Raw genomic sequence first — 17,123 nt, 5'->3', positions numbered from 1 at the left:
AATCATCTGAAAACACAGAGAACAGTGTATCTCTGCGTATATTCAGTAGCTTTTAATTTGGTTGTCCTGTACATTCTGTAACCTGCTTCAGAGTAGCTCCTGAGGGTGTTTTACACTCCCTGGTGTCACTCATGCTGGGAGAGGTGCAAATTGACCTTGCATATCGCTGTACCGGGTGTTGGGTTGCACTGCACACTATCACTTCAGCGTGTACAAACAGACATGCATGGAATATGTGGAGGGAAACACGGGAAGGAAACACCGTGAATTCTCAAAAAAGCACAGTATCGAGCTCACCATATTTTCCATCTGTTTGTTTATGTAAACACAGCCTACAGCCGACTGTATGTGTGTGTTATATATATGTGCAGGAAGCAAGAGGCTGAGCATTGTTTTCCAACCACAAGCTGCTCAAGGCCAGATTCTTACCAGAGATATCCAAATGACCAATAAGTTCACATGGGTATCATCATGCCACTGCATGAATATTTATGCATGTGTGTGAGATACATGTGTATGTGTGTACATGCACTCGTAGTTGAGGTAGGGAAATAGATGCAGATTCACAGTTTGTTTACCCCCCCTGTGACCTCTGACTTTTCCTTCTGCCCTACAAAATCCAACATGTGTGTTTTGAATGACCTACATGGTGTGAACTCCCTGTGTTACAGCAGGGAGGGGAAAAAAGGCCAGTCCATAACAGCGTTACAACATTTGTAGCATTTTTAAGATCAATCTTTCCCTTTCAGATAATGAGTCTTTGGTATTATTTGTCTAAACCCATGTAGCCCCTACTAAACACCAGTGATATTCTCAGTGTTTATGGTAAAACTTCAAGAAAGATATTTAATTTTTTGTTAATGGGATGGCACTGAGGTCTCATACAAGCAATAGAGGAGTGAAGAGTATTAATTTCATATGGTTTTTGAAGACTGACAAAATTAGAGAACGCAAAGCCCCAAAAAACAGATAATAGAGTAAGCACTGTTTTGATGATTGGTATTAAACTAACCCTAAACATAGGCAGCCTTTGCATGTTGCCACTTAGAGCTAAAACTACTGGCCAGTTAATTGATCAGCCGATCAACCAAACATCAATCATCAGTAATGTGGATGGCTAAGTGGGTAAATAGAACAGCTAAAAAAATCTGGTAAGCTCAGAAAATTACATAATTTCACTGTAAAGCAGACTCTAAAACTGAAAAGACAGAATCTAACACAATATCTAGTCACATATCACAATATTGATATGATATTGATATACTGTCCCAACACATTCTCACTCCGACCTTGTCATGGAAGGATGATGGACAATGTTTGTTGGACTTCCGTTACCTTAATTTTTGTTCTTGTCCCCCTGACACCGCCAAGTGCTGTTAAACTACAATGGCAACTGGCTGCGCATCATGTCGACATTAAAGGATGACTTTTTCATCAGTGTCTGACGCCACATGTCACTGCCCAAGCACCAGATTTCGATGACGTCGGAGTTAGACCAGGTTGATTGCCCAGCCCTTGGGGAAATATCACCATCTATAGATCTGCCCTGGGGGGTTGTTGTCTTGAGTGTATTTAATTCAGCTGTGCCACCTCAGTGAGCTAACTTGCTATCTAGCTAGTTATCTCAAGGACAGCTGACATAAGGAAGTTCTTCCTGAAGAGTTGACCTCAGCCTCCATCCACAGAAAGTGGCCTCAGAATCAGCCAATAAACAGCAGACAGGTGTTTCAGGTGTCATTCATTTAGGCTTAAAATAGATTTCAAGATTGGTAACGGTGTTGATGGTAAATTAATACCCTACCTATGTTATTCATTCATTCTTTTTCTGTAACCGCTTATCCTGTTGGGGATCACAGGGGGGCCGCAATCAGCCTATCCCAGCTGATGCTGGGCAAGAGGCAGGGTACACCCTGGACAGGTCGCCAGACTATAGGCCCGTTTCCACCGCAGGAACTTTGGGGTATTTTACAGGGCCGGGGCCGTTGGTGCGTGTCTCCACCGCAGGAACCTCCCTTGAAAGACAGAGTTCTGGAACTTTTACAGGGGCTAAACAAGTCCCTGCCTCGGAGTAGGTACTCAAAACAGCCCCGAAAAACTCCTGGCTGGGGCTTGGGGTTTATTTGGTGCTGACTGGATATACTCAAGGCAGGATATAATGTCAACAGAAAGCGACAAAATAGCCGACATTTTTAAAACTCAGCAGACGAGGGTTAGCTCGTTCATAGTTTCCACCGACGAAGAGACACGCCAGAAACCCAGCAACCACCTCAGCTCCTTCCATGTTGATTATCGTCTTTCTTATGTCTACTGTCTTCTTCTTACTTCTGCTTTGTAGTTCTGCTTCTTGTTCTTTGTTGTTGTTCTTCTTTGTTTGTCGCGCAACGATTATGTCACATCCAGAGCCTAGTAACTTTACAGGAACCTTCCTCCTACTCCGCCACACAGTGGAGACACGGCGGTTGAGAGGGCCGAGCGAGAGGACGTTCCTGTAAAGTTCCTGCCCCCCAAGTACTACCAGGAACTTCTTCAGTGGAAACGGGCCTTATCGCTTAGAGACAGACAACCATTTACAGTCACGTTCATACCTATGGGCAATTTGGAGTCTCCAATTAACCTTTCGAACTTTCGAACCAGGAACCCTCTTGCTGTGAGGCGACAATGCTAACCACTTCACCATCATGCTGCCCAGAAAAAATGTTGCCTCTTTTAAGGTGGCAAGAGTGAAGAGTCCTCCTCAACATTTGTTGTGTTTTGGTTTCAGAATGATGAAGACCTTCAGAGAGCAAGTAGATACAAAATAGGGTGTTGGCTCTACGGGATGATGATCATCCTGCTTCCTGTTTACAACATATGGCTCCAGTCCTGCTCTGGTAAATTGGGATATGTAATTTTTCACTATTTGCTTACATTTTAAACACCAAATGATTAATCAGTTAATTGAGGAGTATGTAGATTTATCAATAAAGATATAATCAGTAGTTGCATCCCTGTTTTAACATTTTTCCATTGAACATGATGTCACCTGACCATTTTCCAAATGTTACCTGCAGCAATAAATGAAATACAATAATTTCTTGTTCAAATTGTTGACTTTCATAACTGATTATTTATCATACAGGGCTTTGTCCCCCCAGCCCCCTTTATTTTAATCCAAATTCATGTATGCCTCCCAGTATTCTGTTGCTTCTCTTGGTGAAACTGCCAAGTTTACCCACAAAAATTATCGAAGTTTCCTCTCAACACATTTGTTTATTAGGACACACACAGAGACATGCACACACACACACACACACACACACACACACACACCGAACAGTTGTCCCAGAAAAGCTGCTATGGCACTGTAAGATTCCCAGTTGCTCTCCCCCCTCCCCTCTGCCAAACTGGTGCTCCCCCCACCACCTCCTGGTGCAGAGGGTACGTGTGAGGGTTACTGCAGTGGCAAGGCAGACCTGCAGTGCCAGCCAACAAACACACAGACACAGTCAGAACACTGTGATTTGTTTCCCTGCCTCAGTCAGCCCACAGTGCCAGCTGCAGCCAGCTGCCCACCAGCACGTGCCCGCTTGATGGGCCATGTTTGGTTTGTGATTCTGTGTGTGTGTGTGTGTGTGTGTGTGTGTGTGTGTGTGTGTGTGTTTAAAGCGACGGAGGGCTTAGCCTAAAATCCTGTCACCCAGCTGCTTCCACTGTCAGATGGTCCCAAAGACCCACATCAACAGATGTACAGAGCAGCGACAGAGACACAAAATACCCTCTCCCAGTCAGTCAGTGTGCTGCAGTCTGCCTGCGTGTACAGAAGGTGCATGTGTACAAAGAAGAGACTCTGCAATCTCCTCCGCTTTAAAACAGTAAAATAAATGGAGCAGGCATGTCCTCCACACTTTGGCTGTTTCCTCTGCTCGTGAATGCTTTCAGCCATTTTGAGCTCAGTGTAGTACTACGTGTTTACAAATGCAGCGTACCGAGATGTCCTTGGCTGTTGTGAGGAGCCACTTTTGGAATCTGGTGTCAGTTTACTGATGCAGTCTGGGATCAGCATGGTGGGGCACTGAGGCAACTTGGCATCACATATCTACCTTGTACCAAGCAATGTCCTGCAAATGAACCGTTTAATATTTAATTATTAGACATAAAAGAGGAATAAAAACTTCAGGGACTTCCTGGACAAATGAAGGTTAAATAGAAAATCTAAAAAAAAAATTGGCTTTAGGCTATATCAATGAAACGGTCTTGACTTGACTGCAAATAAGTTATTTTCAGGTTCACATAGTTTCAAGTTTTTAGACTGTGCAAGGAAACTGGAGTAACCACAGAAAACAGATCCACTGTTATTAATGCTGCATCCACATGCTCCTCAGATGATCCCATTTCCCATGATGGGAAGTCGCTCTTCCAACTTTGTCATGCTCATGAGCTGTAAGTCATAAAGTGGAAACAACATGAATACTTCAAAGAAGATGTGTTTAAATGTAATGCCCAGAGTGTTTAGACAACAGTTTAAAGGTTTGGCAAAGGTTCTGTTGGCTTCATCACACCATGACCTCCAGCATGCACTTGGGTGGTTTGCAGCAGGGTTTGAAGCAACTGGAATGAGAGTCAGCACCTGTAAATCTGAGGCCAAACCGGTGGATGGCCCCCTCTGGGTTGGGAGAGTCACTGCCTCAAGCGAGGGAGATCAAGTATCTCTGGGTCTTGTTCATGAGTGAGGGTAGAATGGAGCGTAAGATGGATCAGTGGTTTGGTGCAGCTCCTGCAGTGATGCAGGCACTGCACTGGACTGTCGTGGTGAAGATGAAGCTGAGCCAGAAGGCGAAACTTTCGATTTACTCGTCCAAAACTTTGTCCCGAATCCTCACGTATGGTCATGAGCTCTGGTTAGTGACTGAAAGAATGAGATTGCAAAAACAAGCAGCCGAAATTAGTTTCCGCCGTGGGAAGGCTGGGCTCAGCCTTAGAGATAAAGTGAGGACCTCAGACATCCAAAGGGAGCCCGGAGTAGAGCCGCAGCTCCTTCGCATCCCAAAGGGTGAGTTGAGGTGGTTCGGGCATCTGATCAGGATGCCTCCTGGGCGCCTCCCGTTAGAGGTGTTTTGGGAACGTCCCACTGGGAGGAGGCCCCGGGGCAGACCCAGACTACACTGTAGGGATTATATATCTCATCTGGCCTGGGAACGCCTTGGGGTCCCCCAGGAGGAGCTGTAAAACGTTGCTGGGGTGAAGAAAGTCTGGGGTGCTTTGCTCGGCCTGCTGCCCCTGCAGATAATGGATGGATGAATAGATGAATGGATTACAAAGCAATTTTGTCCCAGACTTGTTGCTGCACCATTACATCCCCTAAAACTACGAAAATATATTGCTTTTCTAAGTTATCTAGGTCACAAGGTCATTACAGATTACATGCGAACAAAAAATTGACATGCAGTGATAAAATGTTTATGACTTTCAACTGAACATTTATTTATACCCGACATGTTTCTGCGCAAGTAACGTCCAAAATTTTCCCGGACTTTCCAAGTCATCGATTTCGGGGGGCGGGGCATTCATGTCATATTTTTCCAGTGGGAAGCTCATTTTTCCGATTTATTCCGACACCACATGAAAGCAGGATAATTTTTGTAGTTATTGATTGTTGTTGTTCAAATTGCATTGTGGGTAATGTGGGTTTTCTCAAGGAAGAGGAGTTTGCAGGGGGGAAAAAGACATTTTGGGCTCTGCTGCATCCATCCTGATCTTTTTACTGTCCTTTGTGGGTCTATCAGAGTTACAGGAGAATTGATGGAGTATTCTCTTAGGTTTTTCCTTCATTACAACTAAGTGACCTTGAAAAAACAGTTCTAGAACAACAGTGCACAAAACTTTGGCCATATAGTTACATTAACTGGTATCAAAATAAATGATCAGAATTAGGAGAAGCACTTTTTAAGTGGATTTCCCAGCACTATATTCTTACGTTTGGTGGTGTGATGTGATGACCAGTTAAATCACATGAGCAGAACTTACCAATAAATGCTGCTGAGTCAATATTATCACTGCAAATAGACAGGAAATGAAAGCATTAAGAAGAAGTTCAGACATGACAAATTTCTGCGGAAACAAAACATAATATTCTGATATCACCATTGTTAATATCCCTTTATAGAATCAGGTGATGCTCGGACGACAGGACCAAGCCCTCCTTAAAGTGAATTTACAGTCATCCGTATATTAATATATCCACAAACATCATCAGCTCCTTCCCCTCTCCCTCTGGGACTCCATCACTTCGACAAAGCTGTGTAAGTCGATCCGGCCTTTCCGACAAGGGATAGTCCTATTAGCGCCAGCCAGGAGCACCCATGGGAGCCAGGAGGAAAAGTGTCCCACCCCACCACCACTCCGCTCAACATCATAACATTACTCATGAAACATTCACATCTTTATGTGGCCAGGATGATCACGCCAGCCTCTCATTGGTGGAGACCAGATCGGCCCAGAACAGGAGATGAGGATCTATTGGTGTGGTGGGAGTGAGAGTGATGGCAGGATGGCGGGGAGGCTGGTGAGGTTATTGGATCGATCGTCCTCAGCCCACACAGACGAGGGCAAGGGCAAGGACTGCAGGGTTTCAGAAGGAGGCTATTCTTGTGTGAGTGGCAACAGTTAGAAGGCTGAGAGATAGTCTTGAGGTGATTTGATGTGTAGATACATAGAAAACTGTTTAGTCAGGAGGCAACATAATAAACACTTTTGCAATGGAGCTATTAAGCTGATCAGAGCTAAACTGACATTTGTCCACTGACACCTTTTTCCCACCAACATGGAATGGCTTTCATTCTGGTTCTGGAGCCTAATTTTGAGCTGTTCAGAGAGTAATGAATTGGTTTGGAGCCGAAAAAGTTGTCTCTCAGCTTGAACCAAAAAAAAACGCAGGTTTTCCTGGACTTCAAGTACAAAGCTAGACGACATCAGTGGGTGTGTCATACTCTACAGGTTGGAAAGAGAGAACGGGTTCTTACATGTATTCGTCTTCTATGTTGTTGTTTTTTAATCTTCAGTAGTTGGCTTGCCAAATTGCTACTAATGATTACTTTAGTTGTGAGTTGTGCAATGCCCTCCATCGATGACACATCCCTGATTATAGTGGATCCCGTCAACACTTGAACAGAAACGCAGGTTGGTATGCTAGATAGCACCAAAGTTCACTGTGCACTGCTTTCACTGTAACTACTTTCTACTACAGAAATAGTCATTTGTCATTGGGATCAAGTGAACCTCTGAAGGATTGGTAAACATTTTTGTTTACACAACACCACAGAGTAGGCGAATTTAAAAATGTGATCTCAGTAGCAGTAAAAGCAGGATTAACTGACATTTTAGTTAATTGTTGTGGCAAATATGTTATCAAGCAGTTGCCTCCATACACATTCAGCAGACACGGATCCACATTAGCATTCATTTGCAGTTTGCAGTTGATTTGTGTTTCTTGCCCCCTGATGGATGAAAGTCCAATATACCCAATATTCTCTCTGATTTTAGCTCGGTTTTTGATCCTCACTAACTCCTGAGGGAAATATGTGGCTCTTTCACTGCAAAATGCTAGTTGTTAATTTTGTTGGTGTCGAAGTTGGCAGATTGCCTGGTGTTTGGTGTTGGTCAAGTAGTGTACAGTGGGTTTATCTCAGCCTTTATCATGAAAACTTCAACCTGGAGCAACTGGAAACGTGGTTCATGAGAGTGGTGAGAGTGAATCAAATCACTTAAGTTGTGGGCATTAAAACCAAAACAATGAGCTGACAGACATTAAAATGCTAGAGCTGCAGAGTCAGGTAATAATTCTCTGTGGGTTCTTCACTATGAGCAACCTCTTATATTAGGTTTCTACTTCTAAGAGTAGTTTTAAGTGAAGATAATGGATTCTTAGCACCTGATGTGTACTGAATATTCTTTAGGGCCCTGACACCAAGCCAATGGTTGGCCATCGGTGAGTGTGTGTTGCCCTAGTTTTTATGACGTGTCTTACACTGTTGCCACTAGTCAGCCCTTGTTGGCTGTTAGTTGACTCACTCAGCATGTTAGATTGGCATAGGAGAAGGAAGAGCTCATCAATGAATGAAATCACTGTGACTGGCAGCTCAGTGTATGAGAAGAGAAACAGAAGTGAGGAAAGTAAACAAAAGACTTAAGTCAAGAGAATGTGAAATCAAACAAATTTGTTATATTAGGTAAGACTAAGTTTAGAGCCATTGAGCTCTTTCGCAGAAATGTTTTGTAGTGGTTTGTGTTGTTTGCTAGTACACTGTAAATATCATTTGTTCTTATGTGCTAACCTGCTAACTTGTCTTAAATCTGTCGTCTGTCTTTAGTTTCTCTTTCTGAATGCTGAATACAGACTAATGCTGCCTGCCGCTATAGAAAGTTATTTCCTGTTATGCAGGGACAGTATATACATGGTAGTTGGTCATTGGCTGTATTCTTTGCAGTGTGTTCATGTCCAACTCCTAGGCCATGACACAGGCAATGTGAGGCAATGCAACAATCGCCCTTCTTCGCCACTAGTTCTCCAATGTGTCTGGGCCTTAATATTAAGCAAACAGACCTTGAGGCAAGTTTTTGTTTTGTCAACTACTGTTTCCAATGTCAAGACTTAACTGTCAAGCGTTTACCATTAATGAAAGCTCCTAAATGTCATGAACATCTACAATACAATGACAACTAAGCAAACCCCATCTACTAATGAAGGTCGTCTGATATGATCGGAAGTTCCAGCACAAGTAAGTGGATCTTTAGTTCAAGGTGTTTTGTGAATTCCACTCACAGCGTCAACATGTTTTTGTGTATGGGTGCCCGACACACCAGTGAGTGTGTTTCCAATGTTGTGTAGGCTACTGTAGGCAAACCAAATATTACAAGCGTGACCAAGATGTGTCAAAACTGCTTTAATAAATAACTGGTTTGATTATTTTGAACAATGAAACATCCACTAAAAGAATGGAAACCTTTGTATAAAATCAACTTATGTCCCTTGTAGAATAAAATGTATACAATATGCATATTCAGCTTTTAACACCAGCAGTGATGCATTTTTAATTCTTTATTTTGCTGTGTCCCATTTACAGAAAATACGATGTCGTTTTTGAGACAATGACATGATATGAAAAAGGGGTCATTTTGAACTGAGTTGGTAACTTTAAAAAAAAAAACAACACATCTGCATGGTAGCAAAAACATCTGCAAATATTGTTCCCTTCATTAAAGCTTTTAAACCAAACATGAAGCTTAATGCATGATGTCCACATTTGACCTACTGACGTCCACATTCGTGACACTTAACAGAGTCATGGTGGACTGTTTTTTTTGTTTGTTTTTTTTAAATCCTCCAAGTGTTTTATTCCAGAAATCTCCATGACAGCAAAGCGAGACAAGGAGAGCACTTTACTCAGGCGAATAAAACACGCCACTATACACCACACAATGTTTTTAAGAGTTATTTTCCTTAATAGTGAAAACAAACCAACAACATAAAAAGATGACCATTGATACACAAATAATGCATTACACTAAGGCACCTGAAAGAAAAGGGTTTGTGATGGGTTTAGAAATGGTTCAAAAAGCGCCTGTTGAATTTATTATTTAATTTATTATTTAACAACCAAAATAACAAAACAATCTAATAGTCTAATAGAGAACAGGTTATAAATGACTAGAGCCTTAAAGGTTGCAATGCTAGCTGCACCCCTTTCACTGATGTCGATGTCGCAACAGGTGTTGTCCATCAGCCGTCAGGAGAATACCTTCTGTGACATCACTGATTAAGCAGTGGCTACAAGGACAACCTGCTTGAAACAGCTGCAGCAGTTTTTTTGATACATTTTTGACTTCCCCTTTAAATATGACCAAGTTAAAAATCTATTATGCAACACAATTATGAGATAACACATTAATCATGTCTACATCTTCCTTATACGAATACAGGTTTCCTTCAGTAGAGAAGATTTATGGGACTTTATTTGCATCCAAAAACTATCCAGACCATAATTTGTGCTGTCAAACTACTGTAGACTAATGCTGCGTTCACATGCAATCATGCAGACGGATGACACCTTCTGAACGGCATGGGAAAAACAAACAGACCAAAGTAATGGCAGAACGGTAAAACAAAACATGCATGACAATATAATGTTGGCATATTGTTTACAAAGAACTGAATAAAATATATTAAATAAAATAATTTAGCATTTATATTTTGGTGTAATTTTCCTGGTAATGTCCAGTAATCGTCCAGATTGCTCATGTTTTAACCTTGTGTAAAGGATCTTTGTGGGATCAGGCTGTAAATCCCATAGCAGAGGATGGCAAAAAGTTGAAATATTTTAACTTTTAAATGGCAGCACTGTCTACTGTTATTGCTGCCCGCTTCATCCAGTTTTACCGCACTGCTCTCCTCCATTTAAATGATACCCAGTTTGCTGTCTACCATCTGCCTGATTGCATGTGAACACAGCATTAAGACAAGAAGTTGGAAATGCTGGTAGAATTACGGCAAACAAGAAGCTGAAGATTGAGACCAGATCTAGTAATGTTGGACCACGTATCGCCAGGTAAAATGCTGCGTCTTATCATCAAAATTTGTAAATGTAATTACCAATCTTTTGGCCAGTTATTTTATGGAGAAGGTATCATCTTGAAGCTGAAAAGCATCACTGATTTACTAACTTAAAAGCGCTAAAGACATAGCCACAACTGTGTATGTAACAGTTGGTCACAAAAAAAGAAATTCTCATGACAAACCATTTATAAACCCCTCAGAAATTCCTTCATAGGTGGTACCTCATTGTAAAGGTTCATAACTGTGGGACTCTGGATATGAAGTGTTATAAAACGTGCCTATTTTGACTGGCATAAATAAAAGGAATGGCGTTGTAAAAAAAATAAAAATAATATTAATCATAACAATAATAATAATAACAATAATAATAATAAAAATGTGTGACTTGTCTTTAAGTTACTTATTTCAAATATACACAGCGACTCCTTTAGTATTTACACATATGTACAGAGTATTCATTTCTGTTTTGATCAAATACCTTGAATGGCGTTGCTGTGAAATTGAACTCTCTCGATGTACACTTATATCCCTTTGAGAACAAGGAGGTCAAACTGGGCAGCGCGACTTGGAGCCCCCGACGTGGCTCTTAGAAAGGCACTTGCTACCAACTCAAATACTGCAAAAAAATCCTCAGACAGAGCTTTCAGCCAAGACAACTGAGAGACAGGAGAAGAATAAATGGAAGGCCACATAGTAGGCACTGGGGTTTCAGTCCCCTCTCCCCCTCCAGGCCAAGTGTTTTGGTAAGGCTGGCGCATGACGGCCACAGGTGGATTGGTGGGCAAAGCCGGAAGGAGACAGAGCAAAGGGAGGGTTTCCTCTGTTACTGTGGCTGCAACAGTCCATTTCCCTCCTTTACTGTCCCTTTAGTGTGTATCTGCCCCCCCCTCCCTCACAGACACTGAACAGGAGCCCGCTGACAACTTAACAAAATCATAATCATCTGTAAACAAAAAAGAAATCTTTATACAAGTTGTTTTTTTTTTCTCCTTTTCAATGAGTCATCGTTTCTTAAATGGTACAGTCCCATAAACAAAAATCGCAGAGGGCTTCTTTTGCCTCCTGAAACATTGTTACATTTCAGCTCCTTCTATACATAATTAAAGAAAAATAAGTGAACAGAAGCAAAAAAGGATGTTCACTGTGCTCTAGCCTCCTGAATCCAAAAAAATCATTTCAGGTGACAGTGACAAAAACATGAAAACAAAGCAAAGAATGGCTTATTAAAACACAAAGCCTTTTTTTCTTCCCAAAAGTAGTCCAAAAATAAGAATAGTCGCTGCCTTGCAGCTTCTCTTGCTTCTCTCGATTCCACATCGCGAGTCCTTTGCTTAAATTTCTTATACACAATGGTCTCTGAGGTCTTTCTGACCAGTCAAGACGGCACTGACATTTTTCCAGCGGTTGTCTTTGGGGCTGTAGCCTGGGGTCCGGTGGGGTGCTTTGAGGGGTGAGCTGGAGCTGTGCATGGTACAGATCACTCCCCCACTGGACTGCACTGCAGTCTTAGAGTACTTATAAACCGGCTGCTTTCCCGCCTCTGCTCCACCACACTCCTCCTCGAGCTCAAACTCGCCTTCCGTCTCCTCCTCCTCCTCCTCCTCCTCCCCATCACACGTCCGATAGGAGGGACCCATGAGCTTTTTGCGCTCCTGCTCGGCGTCCCTGTTGCTTTCTTTCAGCTGCTGCTGCTGCTGTTGCTGACGTCCCACGACGAGCCGTAGCGGCTGCCACTGGTTGTTCACGCTGTCTGCGGCGGATGATCGTGAGTTCCTCTCACGCTCTTTTCTCCGTTTGCGCGTCCACCAAACGCATACAATGATGCAGAAGAGGCAGAGCAGGCTGAAGACCACACATAGGAGAGGCACCAGGTAATCTGTTGACATCAAGAGGTACGAGGGAGGAAACAGAGGATGGAAAAATCAGTAGAAGTACAGAGAAGTCACACGAGGAACTGAATGGGGCCCATAACAAACCCTTGTGGGACACCTTTGTTAATTATTACTCACCCACTGAGGGGGGCATGACCTGTGTTTCCACTTTGACCTCAATGACTGCCAGCATCACGGTGCTGTTGTGCCGCTTCGATAAAGTGCCCACTATGGCGCTGGCTGCTGCTTGGATCAGACTGTGGTCTGGTAGATCCTCTGGCTGGAAAGACTGAGAACCGAATCAGAGACAGGGAGGAAGTGAGACATTACAGCTGGGAAAAAGCTTCAAGTTGTGACAAAACATGGGAAAAATATTTACAAGGTTCATTTATTTATTATTTTACCACATGGTTGAGCATTGAAATGTAGGTTAAAGCTCCTTTACGCTTTTTATTTTAATAAAATAAAATATACAGTTAGTATATGAGATAATAATAAGCGATTGAGCTTAGGTCATGTCTTCAAACTCGATATAGCCAAACAGAAACCGATAACAAACTAACAAACAAAAAAGATCGCTGATGAGATACCATGTGATGCCTACACTGATATATTATTGACTGACAAGTCTTGTTAGAATCAGTAAACAAATGTCAGACATCTTACAGATGTTTTGTCATTTTGGACCAAACAAAAAACGACACTTTTACTCTGCACCTTTCTAACAGTTGAACTGTGGATGCTCTGTTATTCATCTACATAAAAAGGTCATCAATAAAAACCTTTAACTTTACTTTTGATTCCACTCCTTTAATGACAAAATGTGTCACACTGACCCTTAATTTAGGCGAAAAATTCTGAATGAATACAACAGGTTGTGTGAACAGCTGTGCAGTTGACTGTCTTGCACAAGTGGGAGCACAAGAGCAGCACTAGTTGTTTGGATATTTGGGTCCCAACCAACTCAAACTGTGCCAGCCAACCTGGGTATAAGAACTACTGACCTCCAACACTGTGCTCCTCAGCCTAAATCAGGTAGTTTTGATAACACTGTACAAAGTATACTGTCAACTATACTCTTACAAAGTAAAAGCATAGTGGACAGTGTGCTAAGCCAAGAGTAGGATGACGTACAACCTTGGAACGTTCACTTACTATGGCCACCTCTACAGCATCCTGATTTGAATGAGAGAGGTCACACAGCAGGAGAAGGGCGTGATCTTTTGCCAAGCTTCGGGTGTCAGGAAGATACCTCAGCTCATAGCAGATGTTCTCTACTGTGGTTCCCTGCATACACACACACACACACACACACAGATCAGCAACAATACAAAAAAATACTTGCTTGAAAATGTATTAAAAAATGATACGCAAAGACAGAACTCACTGTTGGTACTTTGTCTCTGTTGAAAACCAGTGTTATGCGGCCACAGCTGTTGTCCAAATGCCCAGTGTTTGGCTGGCACTTGGTGGCTGTTTGTGGAGGTGACGGTCCAGCCATGGAGCAAACCCCCCACTGATGGCAAGGGGGGGAGAAGCAGGTGAGGTAGCTGTGCTCCAGACACTCTCGCCCCCCTGGACAGGACTGCTGTCTCTGGCCCTGGTCTGAAGAACGGAGCCGGCAGGGACGACGACCACACAGCACCTGGTGGAAGAGTGAAAATAATCACATGCAACCCCACAAAACATTTATACTGGTGTTACCCTGCATGTTACAACCAGAAAATGTAAGCTATCATCTGATTTACAGCTGGAAATAACACTGTTTTAGCCTCTTTTCTCAATTAATTTATTGATAATTTTGCCTCTAAAAATGTCAAAAAATGGAGAAAAAAATCCATTGCAATTTACAAATTGCGTTTTGTCCAAACAACAGACAAAAAAGAGAGCAGAAATAATCTCTATCCGTACTAACAGCCTGTAAATGCATATCATATGACCGTTTAGGTACACTGGGAATGCACATGCTGGTGTAAACAGGAAGCAGATTGCCTACTGACTAAACACTGGTTGGTTGGTTGATTGGTTGGATGGATACTTCATTGATCCCTGAGGGTAATAAGGGTCCCACACCAACAACTAATCCAAGCAACCTCCCCGACTGTTTATCACAACCCAGCCAGTTTGTGTATTTGTTTGAGCTCTATGGTAACAGTAGCTGGGGTCCTCTGCCCCAGCACTGTTACTGGTTGTTGTTATTCCTTGCTGTTTGTGTTTGTTTGTAAGTGAGGAGTTGCTGGCATCGGCCATGTTACCTTTGTACATTCCACTTTGCCATTGATGCAATGGCAGCTGTTGCACTCTTCCTCCCAGCGGCTGCCGTGGGGAAACTGCAGCCCAGCATAACGGCAAGTCTTCCCAACACCTATAACTACAGACAGACAGAAAGAGACACGTTGAACCTTCGTGGCAGGAAGTCAGCAAATAACTAAAGGGATGAATCAATTTTGTTAAAATTCCACACCAATGAGACAATGATTACAAACTTTGACTACATAAGCAACGAGATGGAGAGGGTAAATGAGTGGGTATGTCTTAAATGAGCAGAGAACAGAGATGTATTTACACTCTTGGCATCGGGCTCCTGCTCTACCAAGCGGACAGATGCAGCGGAAACCATTGATCTCATCCACACAGGTGGCACCGTAGGCACAGGGTGAGGACTGGCACTCGTTTATGTCTGAGAAGAGAAGAGGAGAATCAAGTTAAAGTTGGACACTAAGCCCTGGATCCCAAAATATTTTAGTTTAAGGCAGTGATCCCCAACTGGTGCAGATTTCTCCTACGTCATAGTTCAAGGTCCACATGGTTTAATATATTCAGCATCACACTTGCATTCGGCCATGCCGTTGAGCTAGTTTGCTGTCTCTGTCAAGTAGATATTAGCTATTAGTTTATTAGTTACTCACTCCATAGCAAACTTGATACATTTGCACTTGTGGTCCATTCAAAAACGGACCCACGACCCACTTTTCAACCAGCTCTGTGTCCCCTCAGTGTGGGGAGAGTGTAAAAAAAACCTCCGCATAGGCAGTGCCAGGAACTCCCTGCCTGCGCTGTGAGCAAAAATATGCTGAATGACGTGGAACCAACATTTCACATCACCAATGATGTGGCTTTTGGCTGGTGGAGTAGCAGGGAGTTCCCAGCACTACCAGCACGGGGGGGGGGGAACCTTCACACCCCACACTGAGATGACGCATATTTAGTTGAAAATTGGCAGAGTATGTTTAATGACCATTTATAGCCAATTAAAGGCTTAAAAGAGACTAGCAGAGCAAAACTTGCTTCAAGTCTTTGCAAAATTTTAAATTTGATGACATAGGAACTACTGGTGGTAATTTACAGTAGCTGGTAGGCGAACCACACAAATGTCAGTCAACTGGAACATGTTAGCACTAGTCAGTCACAAAACCTCTTCAGCCCTCTTTCTATATTTTCTGAGCTGGGCTCTTTTCTTGGACAAGCTTGCTAACTGACAGTTACCTTGATAGCTTGGTCGCTAATGGAATAATAAGTTCCGAAAATAAGCGCAAACACATTCTTGTATCATCAGCCTCTGCCTCTTTTGTGGAGCAGGTTATCTTCCAACAGAGGAGGTTAAAAGTGACTCTCCAACTCTCATAAAGGTCAGCACTGTCACGACAGCTTGCTATTGGTGAATTGCCTCAATTTGCGTGTCACCAAAGTTGAACTTGACATGAAAAAATTTGCACAGATATACTTCACCCCTGCCAGTCAATCCTTTTAACACAACAATGCTAATGGCACTGACTGAATTTGAGATGGAATTTGGGCATTTTAGTCAGAAAATAAACAAAAAATTGCATAGCTATAATGTTCTTTCCTCATATTACCAATTTTGTAATCTTATCATGACGTTTAAGATTTTCTTGTGGTCCATAGGGGGAAATAGCAGCCATTTAAGATCAAAAACTTTTTTTTTTTTGGCTAAATGAATCTCAAGGCCAACCCCTGAATAAAACAAAGTACTGTATATTTTAAATCACAACATATAATATCATAACTGAGAAGGTTCTACACGTTTTTCTACCAACGCATCTGCTATTTGAGCAGCTCTCTGAACAACACATATCGATCGTGCCTGCCCACTAAAGTCATTGAAAATCCCGGCCATTGTCGCCCAGCGTCCACATGAACACAGTCTGGATGAAAGCTCTCAAATTCAAGCCTGAAAGAAAAGGTGAGCGCTATCTGGCTGAAACAAACAAGCAGAGAAGAAGAATTTCAGGGTCACTGGGTGATTTGTCTTCTGTGTGTGTTTGTGTGACTGTGTGAGTATGGAGGAGGGACGACCTCTGACCCCCTGGGGCGTTAAAGGACGAAGAAAAAGGGAGAGGGCGGCATCCCGGCCTTACATTTAGGTGTCAATGTGTCCATCTCCTGCTTGTCCCCCCTCTTCCTCGCTCCATCTATCCATCCTCTAAATCATAATATGTTTCTGTGGCTGTTAGTGTTTTAGTCGGAGCTTTCGCATATTTGCTCTTCATCAAAAAGCATGTGCAGTAACCTTATGTCACTACTCACTGATTCGGCAGTCTGGTCCGGCGAAACCGGGAGCGCACTCGCATCGAAACCAGTTGACTCCGTCCACACAGATACCGCCGTTGTAACTGAAGAGAGGAAAGAAACGAAAAGCGATT

At 42.7% G+C, this 17,123-nt stretch overlaps 1 protein-coding gene across 3 annotated transcripts in view; it reads right to left on the bottom strand.

Annotated features, from left to right (window-relative positions):
- Positions 1 to 9,662: 9,662 nt before the first annotated feature.
- jag2b (jagged canonical Notch ligand 2b) overlaps positions 9,663 to 17,123 on the bottom strand; it is a 65,077-nt gene continuing 57,616 nt past the window's right edge. For all 3 annotated transcript variants that reach the window (XM_049590223.1, XM_049590225.1, XM_049590226.1), the window contains 7 exons: positions 17,008 to 17,093; positions 15,026 to 15,139; positions 14,715 to 14,830; positions 13,847 to 14,104; positions 13,615 to 13,746; positions 12,598 to 12,748; positions 9,663 to 12,464 (listed from right to left, as the gene is read on the bottom strand). In XM_049590223.1, the coding sequence (XP_049446180.1) occupies positions 11,929 to 12,464; positions 12,598 to 12,748; positions 13,615 to 13,746; positions 13,847 to 14,104; positions 14,715 to 14,830; positions 15,026 to 15,139; positions 17,008 to 17,093 (1,393 nt within the window). In that variant the 3' untranslated portion in view covers positions 9,663 to 11,928. The remainder of the gene's footprint in view (positions 12,465 to 12,597; positions 12,749 to 13,614; positions 13,747 to 13,846; positions 14,105 to 14,714; positions 14,831 to 15,025; positions 15,140 to 17,007; positions 17,094 to 17,123) is intronic.

The sequence above is a fragment of the Epinephelus fuscoguttatus genome, linkage group LG11 (assembly GCF_011397635.1).
Source record: "Epinephelus fuscoguttatus linkage group LG11, E.fuscoguttatus.final_Chr_v1".
Lineage (NCBI taxonomy): Eukaryota > Metazoa > Chordata > Actinopteri > Perciformes > Serranidae > Epinephelus > Epinephelus fuscoguttatus.
The sequence above is the reverse complement of the archived record's forward strand: the minus strand, read 5'-3'. Positions and strand labels throughout refer to the sequence as shown.